The sequence below is a fragment of the Scyliorhinus canicula genome, chromosome 11 (genome assembly GCF_902713615.1).
Source record: "Scyliorhinus canicula chromosome 11, sScyCan1.1, whole genome shotgun sequence".
NCBI classification, from domain to species: domain Eukaryota; kingdom Metazoa; phylum Chordata; class Chondrichthyes; order Carcharhiniformes; family Scyliorhinidae; genus Scyliorhinus; species Scyliorhinus canicula.
Window position 1 is genome coordinate 10493218 of NC_052156.1, and position 18887 is coordinate 10512104.

General features: G+C 47.0%; 2 protein-coding genes across 2 annotated transcripts in view; one reads left to right on the top strand and one right to left on the bottom strand.

Annotated features, from left to right (window-relative positions):
- The window catches only part of p4htm (prolyl 4-hydroxylase, transmembrane (endoplasmic reticulum)), an 85540-nt gene that overhangs the window by 51331 nt on the left and 15322 nt on the right, over positions 1-18887 (bottom strand). The gene's annotated exons all lie outside the window — the stretch shown is intronic.
- Positions 261-18348, top strand: LOC119973819 (secreted frizzled-related protein 5). The gene is given in 5 exon segments (XM_038812252.1): positions 261-802; positions 804-913; positions 13196-13365; positions 15044-15133; positions 17970-18348. Coding segments are annotated over 5 exon segments (906 nt in total). The 5' UTR covers positions 261-589; the 3' UTR covers positions 18293-18348.

Here is an 18887-nt window from a genome sequence, read left to right on the forward strand (position 1 = left end):
AGCCATCAATGGTGGCCATGTTCCTTGAAACATATTTCCTGAGAAGTAGGATTAATAATCTCACTAAAGGGGTAATACTGTAACGACGGTTGCAACTCGGTTTAACCCAAGTTTAATATTTGTGTGGGTCACTGCACAAAATAAACAAGTTTTTAATTTGATTTCCTCCAAACACAAACAGATCCACGGATGTACATCTCACTGCTGGATAATTACTGAGCAGCGTATGGAGGGACCGTGACAGAGAACAGTCTCCAACTGCTTGGGCAGGAGTAAATGTAATTTAATAATTCGGAGGTATTCACAATAGCAGCCACTACACCCATTACTTCCCCCACCCACGGTCTCATTAAGGTACCTCCTGGCCTTAGCTTCAGCCCCCCCTGAAAACTCCAACAATAAGAGTAATTTGTAAATAAAACAATGGTATTGTCCTTGTTCGACCTAATGAGCAGGGATTAGGCAGAGTAACTTTCCTATAAATGGTCCACAGAAAGTTGAGAACAGTCAACACACCACTTTGGTCACAATACACGATCTGTTCAGTGAATTTTTTTGGCCCAAGTCACATAGAAGCAAAAGAACGGAGATGGGCTTCGGGGCAATTGGAGGTCCCATCAAATCCACGCTGCAAAGTTTATCTTTCGTTGTAACCTATTTGCTACCCGTGGCTTCTCACGTGTTGCCTGTAAACCTGGGTAGTTCCACCAGATGCTTGCGCATCCCCAAGGCGATGGCCCTGTGCTACGACATTGGCTACACGGAGATGAGGATCCCCAACATACTGGAACATGAAAACTCTCGCTGAAGCAATCCAACAGTCCACCAGCTGGTTACCTTTACTGGCCAGAGAATGTCATCCAGACGCCAGGATTTCCTGTGTTTCTCTTATTGCACCAGTTTGCTTAGACAGGTAAGTGCATCAATCCGCTTTGCGAGACAGCCGGGAAGTTGTGTGTCATTTAATATTGATGAAAATAAATATATAAAAGTTGTCTTGTGAAATATTTTGAGTTGAGTCCCTGAATTACATGCCCAATACTAAATTTAATGCAGAGTAGGAAGGAATATTTGAAATAATACCGCGTAAAGTGACGTTTTTGTCAATCCATAAATTGAGAATCAGTTGGTAAGAAGTCTTACACCAGGTTAAAGTCCAACAAGTTTGAGCTTTCGGAGCACTGCTCCTTCCTCAGGTAAATTGGGAGCAGTGCTCTGAAAGCTCGTGTTAGAAACAAACCTGTTGGACTTTAACCTGGTGTTGTAAGACTTCTTACTGTGCTCACCCCAGTCCAACGCCAGCATTTCCACATCATGAGAATCAGTTAAACATTAATCAAACGCGAGATTTTTGTGAGATGAAAATATATTTTTGTTTTATGACGAATTAATCCAAAATCGCTGAGTGGCTTCATATTCTGAAAGCAGAACTAAATGTGATTATTCCAATTTTCTGGTTCACAACCTCACTGCCTCCAAATGCGCGACAGGCAGATTTCGGCTGTTTTAATTTGTGACAGTTCTGAAACACATTTCTCATTCCCCGGGACAGAGTATATATGGGAGAGGGGTGACAATGATAGAATTAGATAATAATAATAATCTTTATTAGTGTCACAAGTAGGCTTACATTAATACTGCAATGAAGTTACTGTGAAAATCCCCGAGTCGCCATGAGGCTGGAGTATAAGTGCCAGTATGGGACTGTTTGGGCTTCTGTGCCTTACAATCCTTCGTGATAACCCTAAATACCAGTCCCACTGAGATCAGCAAAACTGACGCCTTGCTGATCTGTATGGCTCAGATGCATATTAGGCAATAGGTTTGCCAGGGGTTGGTTTAGCACAGTGGGCTAAACAGCTGGCTTGTAATGCAGAACAAGGCCAGCAGCGTGGATTCAATTCCTGTACCGGCCTCCCCGAACAGGCACCAGCATGTGGCAACTAGGGGCTTTTCACAGTAACTTCATTGAAGCCTACTTATGACAATAAGTGATTATTATTACGTTTCCAACTCACCAATGGGGCAATGCACAAAAGTGGTATTGGTGCCCAACTAGTAATCCAGAAACCCAGGGTATTGCTCTGGGGATCGACACCCGGCAGGACAGATGGTGAAATTTGAATTCAATAAAAAATCTGGAATTAAAGTCTAATGATGGGCGGCACGGTAGCACAAGTGGCTAGCACTGTGGCTTCACAGCGCCAGGGTCCCAAGTTTGATTCCCCGCTGGGTCACTGTCTGTGCAGAGTCTGCACGTTCTCCCCGTGTCTGCATGGGTTTCCTCCCGGTGCTCCGGTTTCCTGCCGCAGTCCAAAGATGTGCAGGCTAGGTGGATTGGCCATGATAAATTGCCCTTAGTGACCAAAAAAAGGTTAGGAGGGGTAATTGGGTTACGGGGATAGGGTGGAAGTGAGGGCTTAAGTGGGTCGGTGCAGACTCGATGGGCCGAATGGCCTCCTTCAGCACTGTATGTCTCTATGACCATGAAACCATCGTTGATTGTCTTAAAAACCCATCTGGTTCACTAATGGTCCTTTGGGGGTCGGAAATCTGCTGTACTTATCTGGTCTGGCCTACATGTGACTCCAGATTCACAGCAATGCGGTTGACTCTTAAAATGCCCTCAGGGACAGCCAATATATGCAGCAATGCCCACATCCCATAAAACGAATAAAGAAAAAATGCATGAATCGGATTTCCAACCTAATGTGTTTAAGTGTTTATAAAATATTTCACACACAACCTAAAAGTTCACTAATCCCTTTAACATGAATGACATGTACACAATATATTTATTGACTAGCTGTTTTAGACTCCCAAAGGTACGAACTGGATCACAGCATATGCTAAACATTTGACCCCCCTTTAGTTTTTTTAAATAATATTTTGTTAAGGTATTTGACAATTTTTATAACAGGAACAAAAACAATGACATCAACATGGTAAAATAAACATTTTGCCCCCAGCCCAATCTTCCACACACCTCAACCATACAACAACAATCCCCCCACCCCCACCCCTTGGAATTACTGCATCTGCTGACAATTTTAATTTTCCCCGAGAAAGTTGGCGTACGGCTGCCACCTCCAGGAGAACCCTAACATTGACCCTCTCAAGGCAAACTTTATTTTCTAAAGACTGAGAAACCCAGCCATGTCACTGACCCAGGTCTCTACACTCGGGGGCTTCAAGTCCCTCCACATTATCATGATCCGTCTCTGGGCTACCAGGAGGCAAAGGCCAGGACGTCGGCCCTCTTTCACTCCCTGAACTCCCAGATCTTCCGACACTCCAAAGATCGCTCCCTCCAGACTCGGCACCACCCGTGTTTTTAGCACCGTGGACATTGCCTTAGCAAAACCCTGCCAAAACCCTCTAAGCTTCGGCCATGCCCAAAACATGTGGACATGATTTGCTGGGCTTCTCTCGCACACCTATCCTCTACCCTGAAAAACCCTGCTCATCCTAGCCACTGTCATGTGTGCTTGGTGGACTAACTTAAATTGTATCAGGCTAAGCCTGGCGCATGATGAGGAGGTATTAACCCTGCTTAGGGCATCCGCCCATAGACCAGCCTCTATCTCTCCTCCGAGCTCGTCCTCCCACTTGCCCTCAAGCTCCTCCACCAGAGTTTCCTCCGCCTCCGAAAGCTCCTGGTAAATATCTGATACCTTCCACTCTCCCACCCAGGTACTGGAAACTACTCTATCCTGTAAGCCCTGTGGCGGCAGCAGCGGAAAGGCCAGCACCTGTTTTCTCAGGAAGTCGCACACCTGCAAATATCTAAAACCATTCCCTGCTGGCAATTTAAATTTATCCCCCGAATCTTTCAAGCTGGGAAAGCTCCCATCTATAAATAAATCCCCCATTCTTCTAATTCCTGCCCTCTGCCAACTCCGGAACCCGCCATCTAGCCTACCCAGTACAAACCTGTGGTTGTTATAAATCGGGGTCCAAATCGATGCTCCCTCCACTCTCTTATATCTCCTCCACTGCCCCCAGATCCTCAGAGCTGCCACTACCACCGGACTTGTGGAGTATCGGGCCGGCGAGAACGGCAGAGGTGCCGTTACCAATGCTCCCAGACTGGTGTCTTTACATGACATCGCCTCCATCCGCTCCCATGCCGACCCCCTCCCCCACTACCCACTTCCTAATCATGGCTATATTAGCCGCCCAGTAGTAATTGCACAAGTTCCGCAGCGCCAACTCACCCTCCCCCCGACTGCGCTCCAGCAACACTTTCTTCACTCACGGGGTTTTACTCGCCCACACAAAGCCTGAAATAATCTGATTCACCCGCTTGAAAAAGGCCTTATTAATGAAGATGGGGAGGCACTGAAAGACAAACAGAAATCTGGGGAGGACCGTCATTTTCACGGTCTGTACCCTCCCCGCCAGTGAAAGTGGGAGCATGTCCTATCTCTTAAAGTCCCCTTCCATTTGATCTACCAACCGGGATAGGTTTAACCTGTGTAGTACCTCCCATTTCCGACCACCTGGATTCCCAGATATCGAAAGCTCTTCCCTACCATTCTAAGCGGCAGCTCTCCAAGTCTCTTCTCCTGCCCTCTAGCCTGGATTGCAAACATCTGGCTTTTCCCCCCATGTTCAATTTATACCCTGAGAAATTGACAAAATTGCCTGCCCTCAACAAATCCTGTCTGGTCGTCCCCTATCACCCCCAGGACACAGTCCTCTATCCTTGCGGCCAGTATCTTAGCCAGCAGTTTGGCATCCACATTCAGTAGAGAAATCGGCCTGTATGACCCGCATTGCTCCAGATCCTTCTCCCGTTTCAAGATCAATGAAATCGAGGCCTGCGACATTATTTGGGGGGAGGGGGGGGGGGTCCTCACTGGCAGTGGGCTCAATATCTCTGAAAACTTCTTATAGCATTCCACCGGGTAGCCGTCAGGCCCCGGGGCCTTGCCCGACTGCATGCCCTCCAGCCCCTTGATTATTTCCTCAATCTCAATTGGGGCTCCCAGCCCCTCCACCAGGTCCTCCTCCACCCTCAGGAACTTCAACTGATCCAGAAATTGCCTCATCCCCTCCTCCCCAGCCGGGGGTTCTGACTCATATAATTTACTATAAAAGCCCTTAAACACCTCGTTCATCCCCGCTGGGTCCAGGACAGTATTACCGTCTCTCCTCTTTACTTTACCTATCTCCCTGGCCGCCTCTCTTTTCCCGAGCTGGTGCGCCAACATTCTGGTTGCCTTTTCCCCGTACTCATAGATCACCCTCCTTGCCTTCCTCAACTGCTCCACTGCTTTCCCTGTGGTCAACAGCCCAAACTCTGGCCTTCCTCGCGAGGGCTCAGTGCACTCTGTCCAATTCCAGGGGCTGAGGGAACGCCCCAGCCCCCATCAACTCTCCAGCATGTCCGTCACATAGGCCCTTGCATCCAATCCCTCACTGCCTTCAGGGAGGCCAACAATTCTGAGATTCTGCCTCCTGGACCTATTCTCCAGGTCCTCCAGCTTCTCCTGCATTCTTTTCTGGCGGTCGTTCATCATCCCCACCTTGCTTTCCAGCATGGTTATACAGTAGTCCCCCGTTATACCGCGCTCCGCAATACCGCGGTTCGCGATATACCGCGGGGGGGGGGGCTTATGGACCCCAACTGTCAGTTGTGTCAATTTCAGCGGCCGGCTGATTATTTCAGTGAGAGCAGCTTCCCTCTCTGGATCAAAGTGAGCCGGCCGCTGAAATTGACACTGCCGGCTGCTCTCTCCCTCCAATCAGAAACATTAAAACTTAAAAGTTGGATTAGAGTATAGAGTATAGAGAAATACAGCACAGAACAGGCCCTTCGGCCCACGATGTTGCGCCGAACCTTTGTCCTAGGTTAATCATAGAATTTTGGACAATTTGTCATGGCCAATCCACCCAACCTGCACATCTTTGGACTGTGGGAGGAAACCGGAGTACCCGGAGGAAACCCACGCAGTCACGGGGAGGATGTGCAGACTCCACACAGACAGTGACCCAAGTCGAAATCGAACTTGGGACCCTGGAGCTGTGAAGCAATTGTGCTATCCACAATGCTACCGTGCTGCCCTTAAGAAGTTAACCTACACTCCCTTATTCTACCCTAATCCAAGTACCTATCCAATAGCCGCTTGAAGGTCCATAAATTTTCCGACTCAACTACTACCACAGGCAGTGCATTCATGCCCCCACTACTCTCTGGGCAAAAGAACCTACCTCTGACATCCCCTCCATATCTTCCACCATTTATCTTAAATTTATGTCCCCTTGTAATGGTGTGTTCCACCCGGGGAAAAAGTCTCTGACTGTCTACTCTATCTATTCCCCTGATCATCTTATAAACCTCTATCAAGTCGCCCCTCATCCTTCTCCGTTCTAATGAGAAAAGGCCTAGCACCCTCAATCTTTCCTCGTATGACCTACTCTCCATTCCAGGCAACATCCTGGTAAATCTCCTTTGCACCTTTTCCAAAGCTTCCACATCCTTCCTAAAATGAGGTGACCAGAACTGCACACAGTACTCCAAATGTGGCCTGACCAAGGTTTTGTACAGCTGCATCATCACCTCACGGCTCTTAAATTCAATCCCTCTGCTAATGAACGCTAGCACACCAGAGGCCTTCTTCACAGCTCTATCCACTTGAGTGGCAACTTTCAAAGAACAATGAACATAGACCCCAAGATCTCTCTGCTCCTCCACATTGCCAAGAACCCTACCATTAACCCTGTATTCCGCATTCAGATTTGTCCTTCCAAAATGGACAACCTCACACTTGTCAGGGTTAAACTCCATCTGCCACTTCTCAGCCCAGCTCTGCATTCTATCTATGTCTCTTTGAAGCCGACAACAGCCCTCCTCACTATCCACAACTCCACCAATCTTCGTATCATCTGCAAATTTACTGACCCACCCTTCAACTCCCTCATCCAAGTCGTTAATGAAAATCACAAACAGCAGAGGACCCAGAACTGATCCCTGCGGTACGCCACTGATAACCGGGCTCCAGGCTGAATATTTGCCATCCACCACAACTCTCTGTCTTCTATCGGTTAGCCAGTTTGTTATCCAACTGGCCAAATTTCCCACTATCCCATGCCTCCTTACTTTCTACATAAGCCTACCATGGGGAACCTTATCAAATGCCTTACTAAAATCCATGTACACTACATCCACTGCTTTACCTTCATCCACATGCTTGGTCACCTCCTCAAAGAATTCAATAAGGCTTGTAAGGCAAGACCTACCCCTCACAAATCCGTGCTGACTATCCCTAATCAAGCAATGCCTTTCCAGATGCTCAGAAATCCTATCCCTCAGTACCCTTTCCATTACTTTGCCTACCACCGAAGTAAGACTAACTGGCCTGTAATTCCCAGGGTTATCCCTAATCCCTTTTTTGAACAGGGGCACGACATTCGCCACTCTCCAATCCTCTGGTACCACCCCTATTGACAGCGAGGACGAAAAGATCATTGCCAACGGCTCTGCAATTTCATTTCTTGCTTCCCATAGAATCCTTGGATATATCCCGTCAGGCCCGGGGGACTTGTCTATCCTCAAGTTTTTCAAAACGCGCAACACATCTTCCTTCCTGACAAGTATCTCCTCAAGCTTATCAGTCTGCTTCACGCTGTCCTCTCCAACAATATGGCCCCTCTCATTTGTAAATACTGAAGAAAAATACTTGTTCAAGACCTCTCCTATCTCTTCAGACTCAATACACAATCTCCCGCTACTGTCCTTAATCGGACCTACTCTCACTCTAGTCATTCTCATATTTCTCACGTATGTGTAAAAGGCCTTGGGGTTTTCCTTGATCCTACCCGCCAAAGATTTTTCATGCCCTCTCTTAGCTCTCCTAATTCCTTTCTTCAGTTCCCTCCTGGCTATCTTGTATCCCTCCAGCGCACTGTCTGAACCTTGTTTCTTCAGCCTTACATAAGTCTCCTTCTTCCTCTTAACAAGACATTCAACCTCTCTTGTCAACCATGGTTCCCTCACTCGACCATCTCTTCCCTGCCTGACAGGGACATACATATCAAAGACACGCAGTACCTGATCCTTGAACAAGTTCCACATTTCACTTGTGTCCTTCCCTGACAGCCTATGTTCCCAACTTCTGCACTTCAATTCTTGTCTGACAGCATTGTATTTACCCTTCCCCCAATTATAAACCTTGCCCTGTTGCTCACACCTATCCCTCTCCATTACTAAAGTGAAAGTCACAGAATTGTGGTCACTACCTCCAAAATGCTCCCCCACTAACAAATCTATCACCTGCCCTGGTTCATTACCAAGTACTAAATCCAATATGGCCTCCCCTCTGGTCGGACAATCTACATACTGTGTTAGAAAAGCTTCCTGGACACACTGCACAAACACTACCCCATCCAAACTATTTGATCTAAAGAGTTTCCACTCAATGTTTGGGAAGTTGAAGTCGCCCATGACTACTACCCTGTGACTTCTGCACCTTTCCAGAATCTGTTTCCCAATCTGTTCCTCCACATCTCTGCTGCTATTGGGGGGCCTATAGAACACTCCCAACAAGGTGACTGCTCCTTTCCTATTTCTAACTTCAACCCATATTACCTCAGTAGGCAGATCCCCCTCGAACTGCCTTTCTGCAGCTGTTATACTATCTCTACTTAACAATGCCACCCCCCCCCCCCCCCACCTCTTTACCACCCTCCCTAATCTTGTTGACACATCTATAACCAGGGACCTCCAACAACCATTTCTGGCCCTCTTCTATCCAAGTTTCCGTGATGGCCACCACATCGTAGTCCCAAGTACCGATCCATGCCTTAAGTTCACACCACCTTATTCCTGATGCTTCTTGCATTAAAGTATACACACTTCAACCCATCTCCTTGCCTGCAAGTACTCTCCTTTGTCATTGTTACCTTCCCCACTGCATCACTACGTGCTTTGGCGTCCTGACTATCGTCTACCTTAGTTGCTGGACTACAGATCCGGTTCCCATTCCCCTGCCAAATTAGTTTAAACCCTCCCGAAGAGTACTAGAAAACCTCCCCCCCAGGATATTGGTGCCCCTCTGGTTCAGATGCAACCCGTCCTGCTTGTACAGGTCCCACCTTCCCCAGAATGCGCTCCAATTATCCAAATACCTGAAGCCCTCCCTCCTACACCATTCCTGCAGCCACGTGTTCAACTGCACTCTCTCCCTATTCCTAGCCTCGCTATCACGTGGCACCGGCAACAAACCAGAGATGACAACTCTGTCTGTCCTGGCCCTTAACTTCCAGCCTAACTCCCTAAACTTGTTTATTACCTCCACACCCTTTTTCCTACCTACATCGTTGGTACCAATGTGCACCACGACTTCTGGCTGCTCACCCTCCCCCTTCAGGATCCTGAAGACACGATCAGAGACATCCCTGGCCCTGGCACCCGGGAGGCAACATACCTTTCGGGAGTCTCGCTCGCGACCACAGAATCTCCTATCTATTCCCCTAACCATTGAATCTCCTATTACTATTGCTTTTCTATGCTCCCCCCTTCCCTTCTGAGCCCCAGAGCCAGACTCAGTGCCAGAGACCTGGCCGCTGGGGCCTTCCCCCGGTAGGCCATCCCCCCCAACAGCATCCAAAACGGTATACTTGTTTTGAAGGGGAATGGCCACGAGGGATCCCTGCACTGTCTGCCTGTTAGTTTTCTTCCCCCTGACTTTAACCCAGCTACTCTTGTCCAGTACCTTTGGTGTGGCTACCTCCCTGTAACTCTTCTCTATGACCCCCTCTGCCTCCCGGATGATCCGAAGTTCATCCAGCTCCAGCTCCAGTACCTTAACACGGTCTCTGAGGAGCTGGAGTTGGGTGCACTTCCCGCAGGTATAGTCAGCGGGGACACCAGTGGTATCCCTCACCACCCACATCCTACAGGAGGAGCATGCAACTGCCCTAGCCTCCATCCCCTCTTACTTTACAGAATTAGCTGCCCTGTGGACCAACTGGACCTCCGCCCTCCGGCTCTGCTCCCAGTCAGCTGTACTCTAAACTCCTGGTTGGAGGGAGAGAGCAGCCGGCAGTGTCAATTTCAGCGGCCGGCTCACTTTGATCCGGAGAGGGAAGCTGCTCTCTCACTGAAGCAATCAGCCGGCCGCTGAAATTGACACTGCCGAGGGGGGGGCGGGTTGTTGGGGGGAAGAGGGGGGGCGGGTGTTGGGGGGGGGAGAAGTTGGGGGGGGGAGAAGAGGGGGGGGAGAAGAGGGGGGGGGAGAAGAGGGGGGGGAGAAGAGGGGGGGGAGAAGAGGGGGGGGAGAAGAGGGGGGGGAGAAGAGGGGGGGGAGAAGAGGGGGGGGAGAAGAGGGGGGGAGAAGAGGGGGGGGGAGAAGAGGGGGGGAGAAGAGGGGGGGAGAAGAAGGGGGGGAGAAGTTGGGGGGGGAGAGGAGGGGGGCGGGTGTTGGGGGGAGAGGAGGGGGCGGGTGTTGGGGGGGAGAGGAGGGGGCGGGTGTTGGGGGGGGAGAGGAGGGGGGCGGGTGTTGGGGGGGAGAGGAGGGGGGCGGGTGTTGGGGGGGGAGAGGAGGGGGGCGGGTGTGGGGGAGACCCCCCTGTGGGTGTGGGGGAGAGATGGTGGACCTGCGGGTGTTGGGGGAGAGAGGAGGGCCCTGCGGGTGTTGGGGGGGAGAGGAGGGGGGCGGGTGTTGGGGGGGGGAGAGGTTGGGGGGGGAGAGGAGGGGGCGGGTGTTGGGGGGGGGGAGAGGAGGGGGCGGGTGTGGGGGAGACCCCCCTGTGGGTGTGGGGGAGACCCCCCTGGGGGTGTGGGGAGAGAGGGGGGCCCTGCGGGTGTTGCGGGAGAGAGGGGGGCCCTGCGGGTGTTGGGGGGAGCGGGTGTGGGCGGGTGGGTGTTGGGGGGAGCGGGTGTGGGCGGGTGTTGGGGGGAGCGGGTGTGGGCGGGACCCCCCTGTGGGTGTGGGGGAGACCCCCCTGGGGGTGTGGGGGAGAGAGGGTGGACCTGCGGGTGTTGGGGGAGAGAGGAGGGCCCTGCGGGTGTTGGGGGGGGGAGAGAGGGGGGCCCTGCGGGTGTTGGGGGACGGGGGAGGAGAGGGGGGGGAGGGGGCGAGCCGGAGGGTGTGGGGAGGGGGCGAGCCGGAGGGCGTGGGGGGACAGGGGGCGAGCCGGAGGGTGTTGGGGGGGAGAGGGGGCGAGTCGGAGGGTGTGGGGGGAGAGGGGTCTAGTTGGAGGATGTGGGGGGAGAGGGGGCAAGCCGGAGGAAAAAAAAATAAATTGACACTGCCGGCTGCTCTCTCCCTCCAATCAGAAACATTAAAACTTAAAAGTTGGATTGGAGGGAGAGAGCAGCGGGCAGTGTCAATTTCAGCGGCCGGCTGATTTCAGTGAGAGCAGCTTCCTTCTCCGGATCAAAGTGAGCCGGCCGCTGAAATGTTAATTGGATCCACGATGGGGGTTTTAAATTTATTAAAAAATCTATGCTAGCGCTTCCCATTGTGAGTCTACGGGGGTCTGACCTCTCCCCCCGCCCCCCGTAGACTCACAATGGGAAGCGCATGCATAGATTTTTTAAATAAATTTAAAACCCCCATCATGGATATCCGCGGCTCGGATACAACGCGGGTGGCTGTCTTGGACCCCAACACCCGCGTTATAAAGGGGGACTACTGTATACTCCTCGTGCTCAGACAACTTTTGTTCGACCTCCTGGATCACTTCCTCATTCTGAACCACTTGATCAATCGAAGCCTTAAATCGGGTCCAGCATGTCCTACTTCAGCTTGGCGAAGCAAGCCTCGAAAAATTTCACCAGTTGCTCCGTCGACTACTGTGCCGTCTCCCCGTGGCCCTAACCCTCCGCCATGCTCTCCCATTGTTTCACACGGCCACTTCTGGTCCAATTCTCCATACACCGGAGGGAGGATTTCTCCTTGCTGTCTCACTCTTCACTGCTTTATTCCATAAAATCCGGAAAAAAAAAAACCGGGGGGAAAAAGGTTCAAAATTCCATTACAGGCGGGAGCTATCAAATGTGCGACCTACCCCTCCATGGCCGCCACCGGAAGTCCCGACCCGTTTTATTTTGATTGAATATTGATTTGTTCTGTCAAAGTCCAGCTGACTATTACCGTTCTCCTTGATTGCCTGTCTGACATGAATTCTGCTTGATTGGAAATTTCCTTCAGCTCAATAGCATAATGAATCCACCCTCTCGGGTCCGTCGTGCCAGTGTTGATATAATTGCTTCAATTCCATCAACCTCCCTTCCTGCCCATTCAGGTGGAACCAAGTGGTTCAGAGCTTTGGTGATCTGAACAACCCAAAGCTGTCCATCTGATTTCACATCCAGTCAATATTGGAAACAATGTTTTTCCCCCACATCCACAATAATACTTGCGTCCATCGTCTATTACCCTGCTCTGCTGAAACCCCAACCCATGTTTCAATAACCTCCCTATTGGTTTCTTAAATGCTCCCAACGCTTGCCTCTTCTCCATCCTTCAATCTTCAGTTGATCCAGAACACCCATGTCCTCTCGCACATTTCCACTGCAAGCAGTAGTGCCAAAATACTAGTAAAACCGATATGGTACATTGTCAGTGATATAATTCACCTGGTTTGCACTTCTGTAGACCCTACAATGTTGCAGTTATTTAAGTCACAATCTTTAATTTCAGACTAAAGGTAGCTGGGGTTACAGGGGTAGGGCGGGGGATTAGGCCTACACGGGGTGCTCTTTCAGAGGGTCAGCGCAGACTGGATGGACCAAAGCCTCCTTCTGTACTGTAGCAATTCTATATGTTAAACAGAAATCACAATATCACAATCTGAATAACATTAAATGAGAAATCTATTCACTCAAAGGTCGTGAACCCCTCGGCATTCTCAACCACAGCTGTAGATGTGCAGGTGTTGATTGTATTAAAGTCAAAACTAGACATGATTTTTGGATGCTAAGGGGGTCAAAGGATACAGATATAAGGTTGGAAGGTACAACTCAGCCATGATATTATTGAATGGTGGAGCAGGAAAAAAGTTCCTAATTACCTGTACCTGCTCCTATTTCTTGTGTTATAATTAAGCCACTTAAGAAGCTACAAATAAATTGTGCCTCCAACTGGAATATATTTCCAATGTGCATGCATTGGAAGAACAATAATTTATTGAGGAAGACCAACAGGAAATAACATAATTCCCTTAACTTTTGCCACTTTTAAAGGTTTATATACCCTTGTCACAGCCTATGTGTAGCAGTGAGGAACAGCTGTGCTCCCATCATGGCCTGCTATGGCTACCCATGGCCAGAAATACTGAACTGCAACAAGTTCCCTGCTGACCACGGCATGTGCATCTCCGCTATCAACAACAAGACAGCATCACATAGAAGGAGTAAGTGATTTTGATTAATAGTGGATTTCATGTAATAGCACATTGAACAAACCACATACAACATATTCTGATCAAGCCTAATTGTTCTTCTGTTATAACCAAACCATTTCAACCTAGTTTCTAGTACCCTGTTAAAATTATTAAGGGGATAAGGAACCACAAAATGCAAATAAAAAGTAACCAGGGACCATTCAGCCGGTTCCTTTGGTAGGATTTTATAACACACAATGCTCAATGGATGCACTAAACCACAACGTGGCGCCATTCCAATTCTCACTTGCAATTTTTGCACATGATAAATACTGTCAGGTAGGGGCAGTGGAGAGGAGTGTCTTGGAGAGGAGTAAAATGTGAAAATCATTCAAGCCTCTCTTCCGCTGTCTGGAAGCAATTTCACATCCCATCTTCTTGCCAGAAAATAAGATGTTAAGCAGGTGAATCCTTGGTCAATGTCTTTTCTCAAAGGCTCCATCCTCCATGCTGCACATCCCTGTTGCCTTCAATGTTTAAATAGTAATGTGTGCACTTTTTACAACAAAGGTGTAGTTGCACAAAGTAACATGGCCAACATTACGTTTTATCCCTCTCTGGGTCTTTTTATCCCAGAAGTGCCAGTTTGACAATTCAGGTTTATATAAATATTTATGGTGTTCTCATTGTCCAGAGACAGAATATACATTACATCAAAGCAAGTGCTGAATAATGGAAGCCCAGTTTGATCTTTTCCTTATCTGTTATCCATACTGGCATACCTTCAAGGTGGGGATCATTGGTTAGTGGCAATTTCTGCCCATCCCCCAATGTCTTGAGCACAAAGGCTTTAAAGGCAGAGATCATGCATCTCAATACAGACCAGAGACTCAACAGACCCCACTACCTAACTGGAGTTGTACAACAATAATTATCTCCCCTCCATATAAACTGCATTCAATTTCTACTGTTACAAATCAATCAAATTCAGGTCAAACACTAACTTTGTGAAAAAAACTAATTCTTAAAACTAATAGTTTTACAATCCAATTACATAATCTGGGCCACCACGTAGATATAGCACTGAGCAAGTGCTGCATTGTTGGATGTCGCATTTCCGAAAATACATTAATCTAGAGGCTCTGCCTATCTATTCAAGTATATTTGAAAGATTTGAAGACACTTTCCAAAGAGGACAGCATACAGACCTCCCCCAGTACTGGTCAACATTCACCCCTAAGCAATAGATGGGACCATGCTATGTGTACACTGACTGCCATGTTTAGCTAAAAAGCAATATTATAAATCACAAAATAAAATTTGTCAGTGGAGTACTTTGAAATGATGGATTGGCAAAGTAGGCTTAAGGAGTCAAATGGCCTACTTTGCACCTATTTTGTATGTATGTAAATGTCCTCCCAGAATGTGATATGGGAAGGATAAACCTAAATTTGTTTTCTATATGGCCAGACTTTGGCCTTCAAATCATTTTACAGAAGGCCGGTTGATCTTGTTTTAAGAAAACAAAACTACTCCAGGCCATTCTTGCACCTCTGAGCAGATGGATCAGCGGTCAGTCAAAAAACTAAAATAAATATTAACTCCACCCTCACCTACACACAAATAAAGTTAGAAAATGACAGGGTCAGTTCATCGTAGAGCATTGTACCTGTCTGCATCTAACAAATATATTTCATTCACTACAAAGCAGTGCCCCAAGCAAGCTGTCGAGACTGTGAATTGGAAGAAACCACCTCATCTAAAGAAATACTCAATACATTTTGTTCACATGATTTTGGTGAGTGTAATACAAGGAGGTAATGTACACATCAATTCTCCTCTTGTCTGAGGCTACTGTCTAGTAGAAATGCTTCATTAATTTGACGAGCTTGACCGAATCTGCAAAACCATAATGAGATTTTGAGGAACCTTGGGGGGCAGAGCATGCTGCTGGAGAGTTTTCCATGGTCTACCTTTCCTCTGTGCAATGGAAATTTCTTAAAAAGGTTAGAGATATTTATTTGAGGAGGGCAATGTATTTCAGCAGTGCAATAGTTAGGATAACAGAGCAGCAACCCAGAGCACGCAAGTTCCAATCCTATCAAAAAGCAAGTCAGTAGGGCAGCACGGTGGCGCAGTGGTTAGCACTGGGACTGCGGTGCTGAGGACCCGGGTTCGAATCCTGGCCCTGGGTCACTGTCCGTGTGGAGTTTGCACATTCTCCCCGTGTCTGCGTGGGTTTCACCCCCATAGCCCAAAGATGTGCAGGTTAGGTGGATTAGCCACGCTAAATTGCCCCTTAATTGGAAAAAATAATTGACTACTCTAAATTTTAAAAAAGTGAGTCAGCCACCATCTCCTCCACATTCTGCAGCGTCGTATTCTGTGCCTCCAACCTCTGTTCCACTCTCTCCAGGGCAGCCTGAATCGGCTTTGCCGTTCTCGCCAAATCCTCAGAGGCCGCCAGCCTGCTTCTCTAATTTGGCCAAGAGAAATTGGACCAATTGCGTGTGAAATTACCCCACAAGTCCCCCCGCCATCTTTTCTTCTGTTGCGCATGTTGTCCTCCGAGTATCTGCAGCCTACTCTTGTCTGCAATTGCTCTGCTTTTTCGGCTTTGACCGTCTCTCAGCATAATGTATCCCCTGTTCTGCTTTGCCATATATATGCTCTTGCTGATGTTTCACAACTTCTGCATTTCGTACATGTGTATTGCTTTTTTTAAAGCATCAGTTCCTTATTTTTCAGTAGGCTTGTTCTCACAGAGGGGTCTCGCACACCCATCTTTAATCAGATCATCTTTCAGCTGTCTGAATTCACATGATTCTGCCAGCCGCTTTACTGCAGTCACATACCGTTCAATGGTCTCGCTTTCATTCTGAACTGAATATTTAATGTTCAACAATTAGGGTTGCAACATCATTTAGGGTTCAAAATGTGTGTCCAAAATCTCTGCTTTCTTTGCTCGATTAGATTTAGTGTGATATACAGTTTGTAGCAGTCCCTCCCCGACAGCGTTAAAAGTGATTACTCTTGTCGGTTCTGGCTTGTTAATTAAGTTGGTTGCACATCTCAGTTTTGCCACATATCACCATCCAATTCTACTGGAGATAGGATGGGAGGATGGGAAAATTTACGGCTGCTATTTTTAAAAAAAACTCGCTCAGTATTTACTTGTAGCTTTCGTTTTGTTCTTTTTCCAGCAATCTTTTTGGGCATTTGGACTGTGTTCTCAGGTTATCAGTGTCTTTTCTGCATAATATCCGGGGTTAAAAAGTTTTTTTTTCTCCAATTCTGTACACCATATTTCATGTAGAGGATAGTTCTACTTCAGTGTTTCTCAGTAAGACGTCTTTATTGAACTGGTCTTAAGATGTCTGCCTCCAGATACAGCCTCATGGTACAGTCACATGGCTACAGAAATCCAAATGTGTCACTGATTACAGTTTAAAACCCAAACACCTACCTTTGCTGGATTACTATGTAGTTAACTCTTAATATTTGTTAAAGTGGCCTCGCAACACACTCAATTGTAAAAGTCCAACCACCAACATCTCAGGGCAACTTTGGATGAAAATGCAGTTGACACTGAGCCACCACCCAACCTCAAAAGTAAATTTAAAAGCTTATAAAGCTTTTCTCCCCTTTATAATTATTCATTACTAAGGATCAAAGTAGCACACTGCAGGCTAGTTATTGCATTTGACCAAAAAGGTTGGGGTGAAACGAGAGAGTTGTAGATAATGTTTAATTATAAAATATATCAAAGAACAGATAGCATTATATTCTGAACTAACAAGGGAGTCAAAGGGTATCAAGCACAGGCAGGAACGTGGCATTCAGGCCACAATCAAGTGGCGGAACAGGCACAAGGGGCCAATTAGCCTTCACCTGCACCTAATTTGTAAGTTTTATTCCTGTTTAAGGAAAATAGTTGGATATTTCAGCGTGCTGCCTGGACACAAGTTTACAGCATAGTAGCTAAAGCAGTTCTAAACTAACACCCTCACCCTACCCAGCAACTCTCCCAATAGCCCAGTATAACTTCCTTTACTTCAAATATTTATCCATTCTTCCAAATAAATACCTGTGGTCTCTGGAGGATTACAGCCCTCCTGTACCTCACAAACTGAGTGAGATTCGTGCAGGAGTTCAGACTCAATGATGGTATTGAATTAAATTTGATTTCTTGTCACGTGTACAGAGGTACAGTGAAAAGTATTGTTCTGTGTACAGTTTAGACAGATCGTTCCATACAAGAAAAAAACGTAGGTCATGCATAAATACATAGGCCCAGACATCAACTGTAGGATCACAGCTGAACCCAATGTTTGCACAAGTATGCTTTCTACAAGGGACAGCTGGAAAGCAGGCAGCAGCGACAATGCTTACTGATTTTTCCTTTGGCAATTGTTAGTGAGCAGGAATCTAGGTTATGCTTTGTTGTTACACCAGAGACTGTGTATTAAATTATAAAATCTCTACGAATTTCATTAATCTGTCACAATTATTTGTACCTTAAAATTACACAGGCTTCTCTATAACATAGTGATTCTCATATTTCTTGGCTTTTATTCAGTTTTGAAAATTGTGAATAATACACTGAAAATAAGCTGTCATTTTACCTCCCACAGCAGTGAAAATCAGGATCTCAAAGAGAAACACTACCTTTTCCCGCATTTCAGATTTTGAGATGGACAGCAAAGTGGATGTCTTCAAGCACGGGCCCCTCCTCAAGACAGAGATCCACCCCAAGCTTCAACACTGGCTTGACTTGGATGCCACTTGTGTACAGAACATGACGCGAGGCAACCGTGCAGGAACTTTTGTGATCGTGGGCCGGATCCAAAATGGCAAAGTTGCAGTGTACAAAGTGTACTTGTGGCAAAAGCGTGACAAAAATCTCATGCATGCTGTCAGAAAGTGGAAACACTACAGGTGCCGTTCTCAATACTGAGATTGAACGTTATATATTTGTAAATATGTATTAAAGTGTAAAGATCCTATAAAGTACTTTATCTTTCTCAGTGCTAATGTATTTTCCTAATGGCAAATTCAAATCAAGAGTCACCCAAACAGTGATCTTCATGAAAGCAGGGATATTTCTACACAGGTACCACATGGTCAGACATGATTTTACTAACGTTTGCAGCATTTCCTTACCTTCACAAACAAGGAATTCCTATTAAATATACGGTTCTTTACAGCAGATAGCAGACAGACTTTTAGACAATAGGTACAAAAACAAAGAGGAATACTAAAAATATGTAAATCATTAGTCTACTTAACTACATTGAGTAAATTTTGTGACCATTGCCTTAACGAACATAATGTAACTATTTTGCATGCTCCAAAAGATTAGTCTTTTCTGATCAACTCCAATTGTTATCAGTATTGTTCTTCCTCTGCCCCCACAATCTGAACTGATCCATGGCTGCCTCAGTTGTTATTCCACACAATATTCCCTGAAGATTGATCAAATTGTTTTTGCAAGAAACTTTGGAGTAAGTTTTTTATGTGCAAAATTTAATATGTTGTTGCAGGAAATTCTG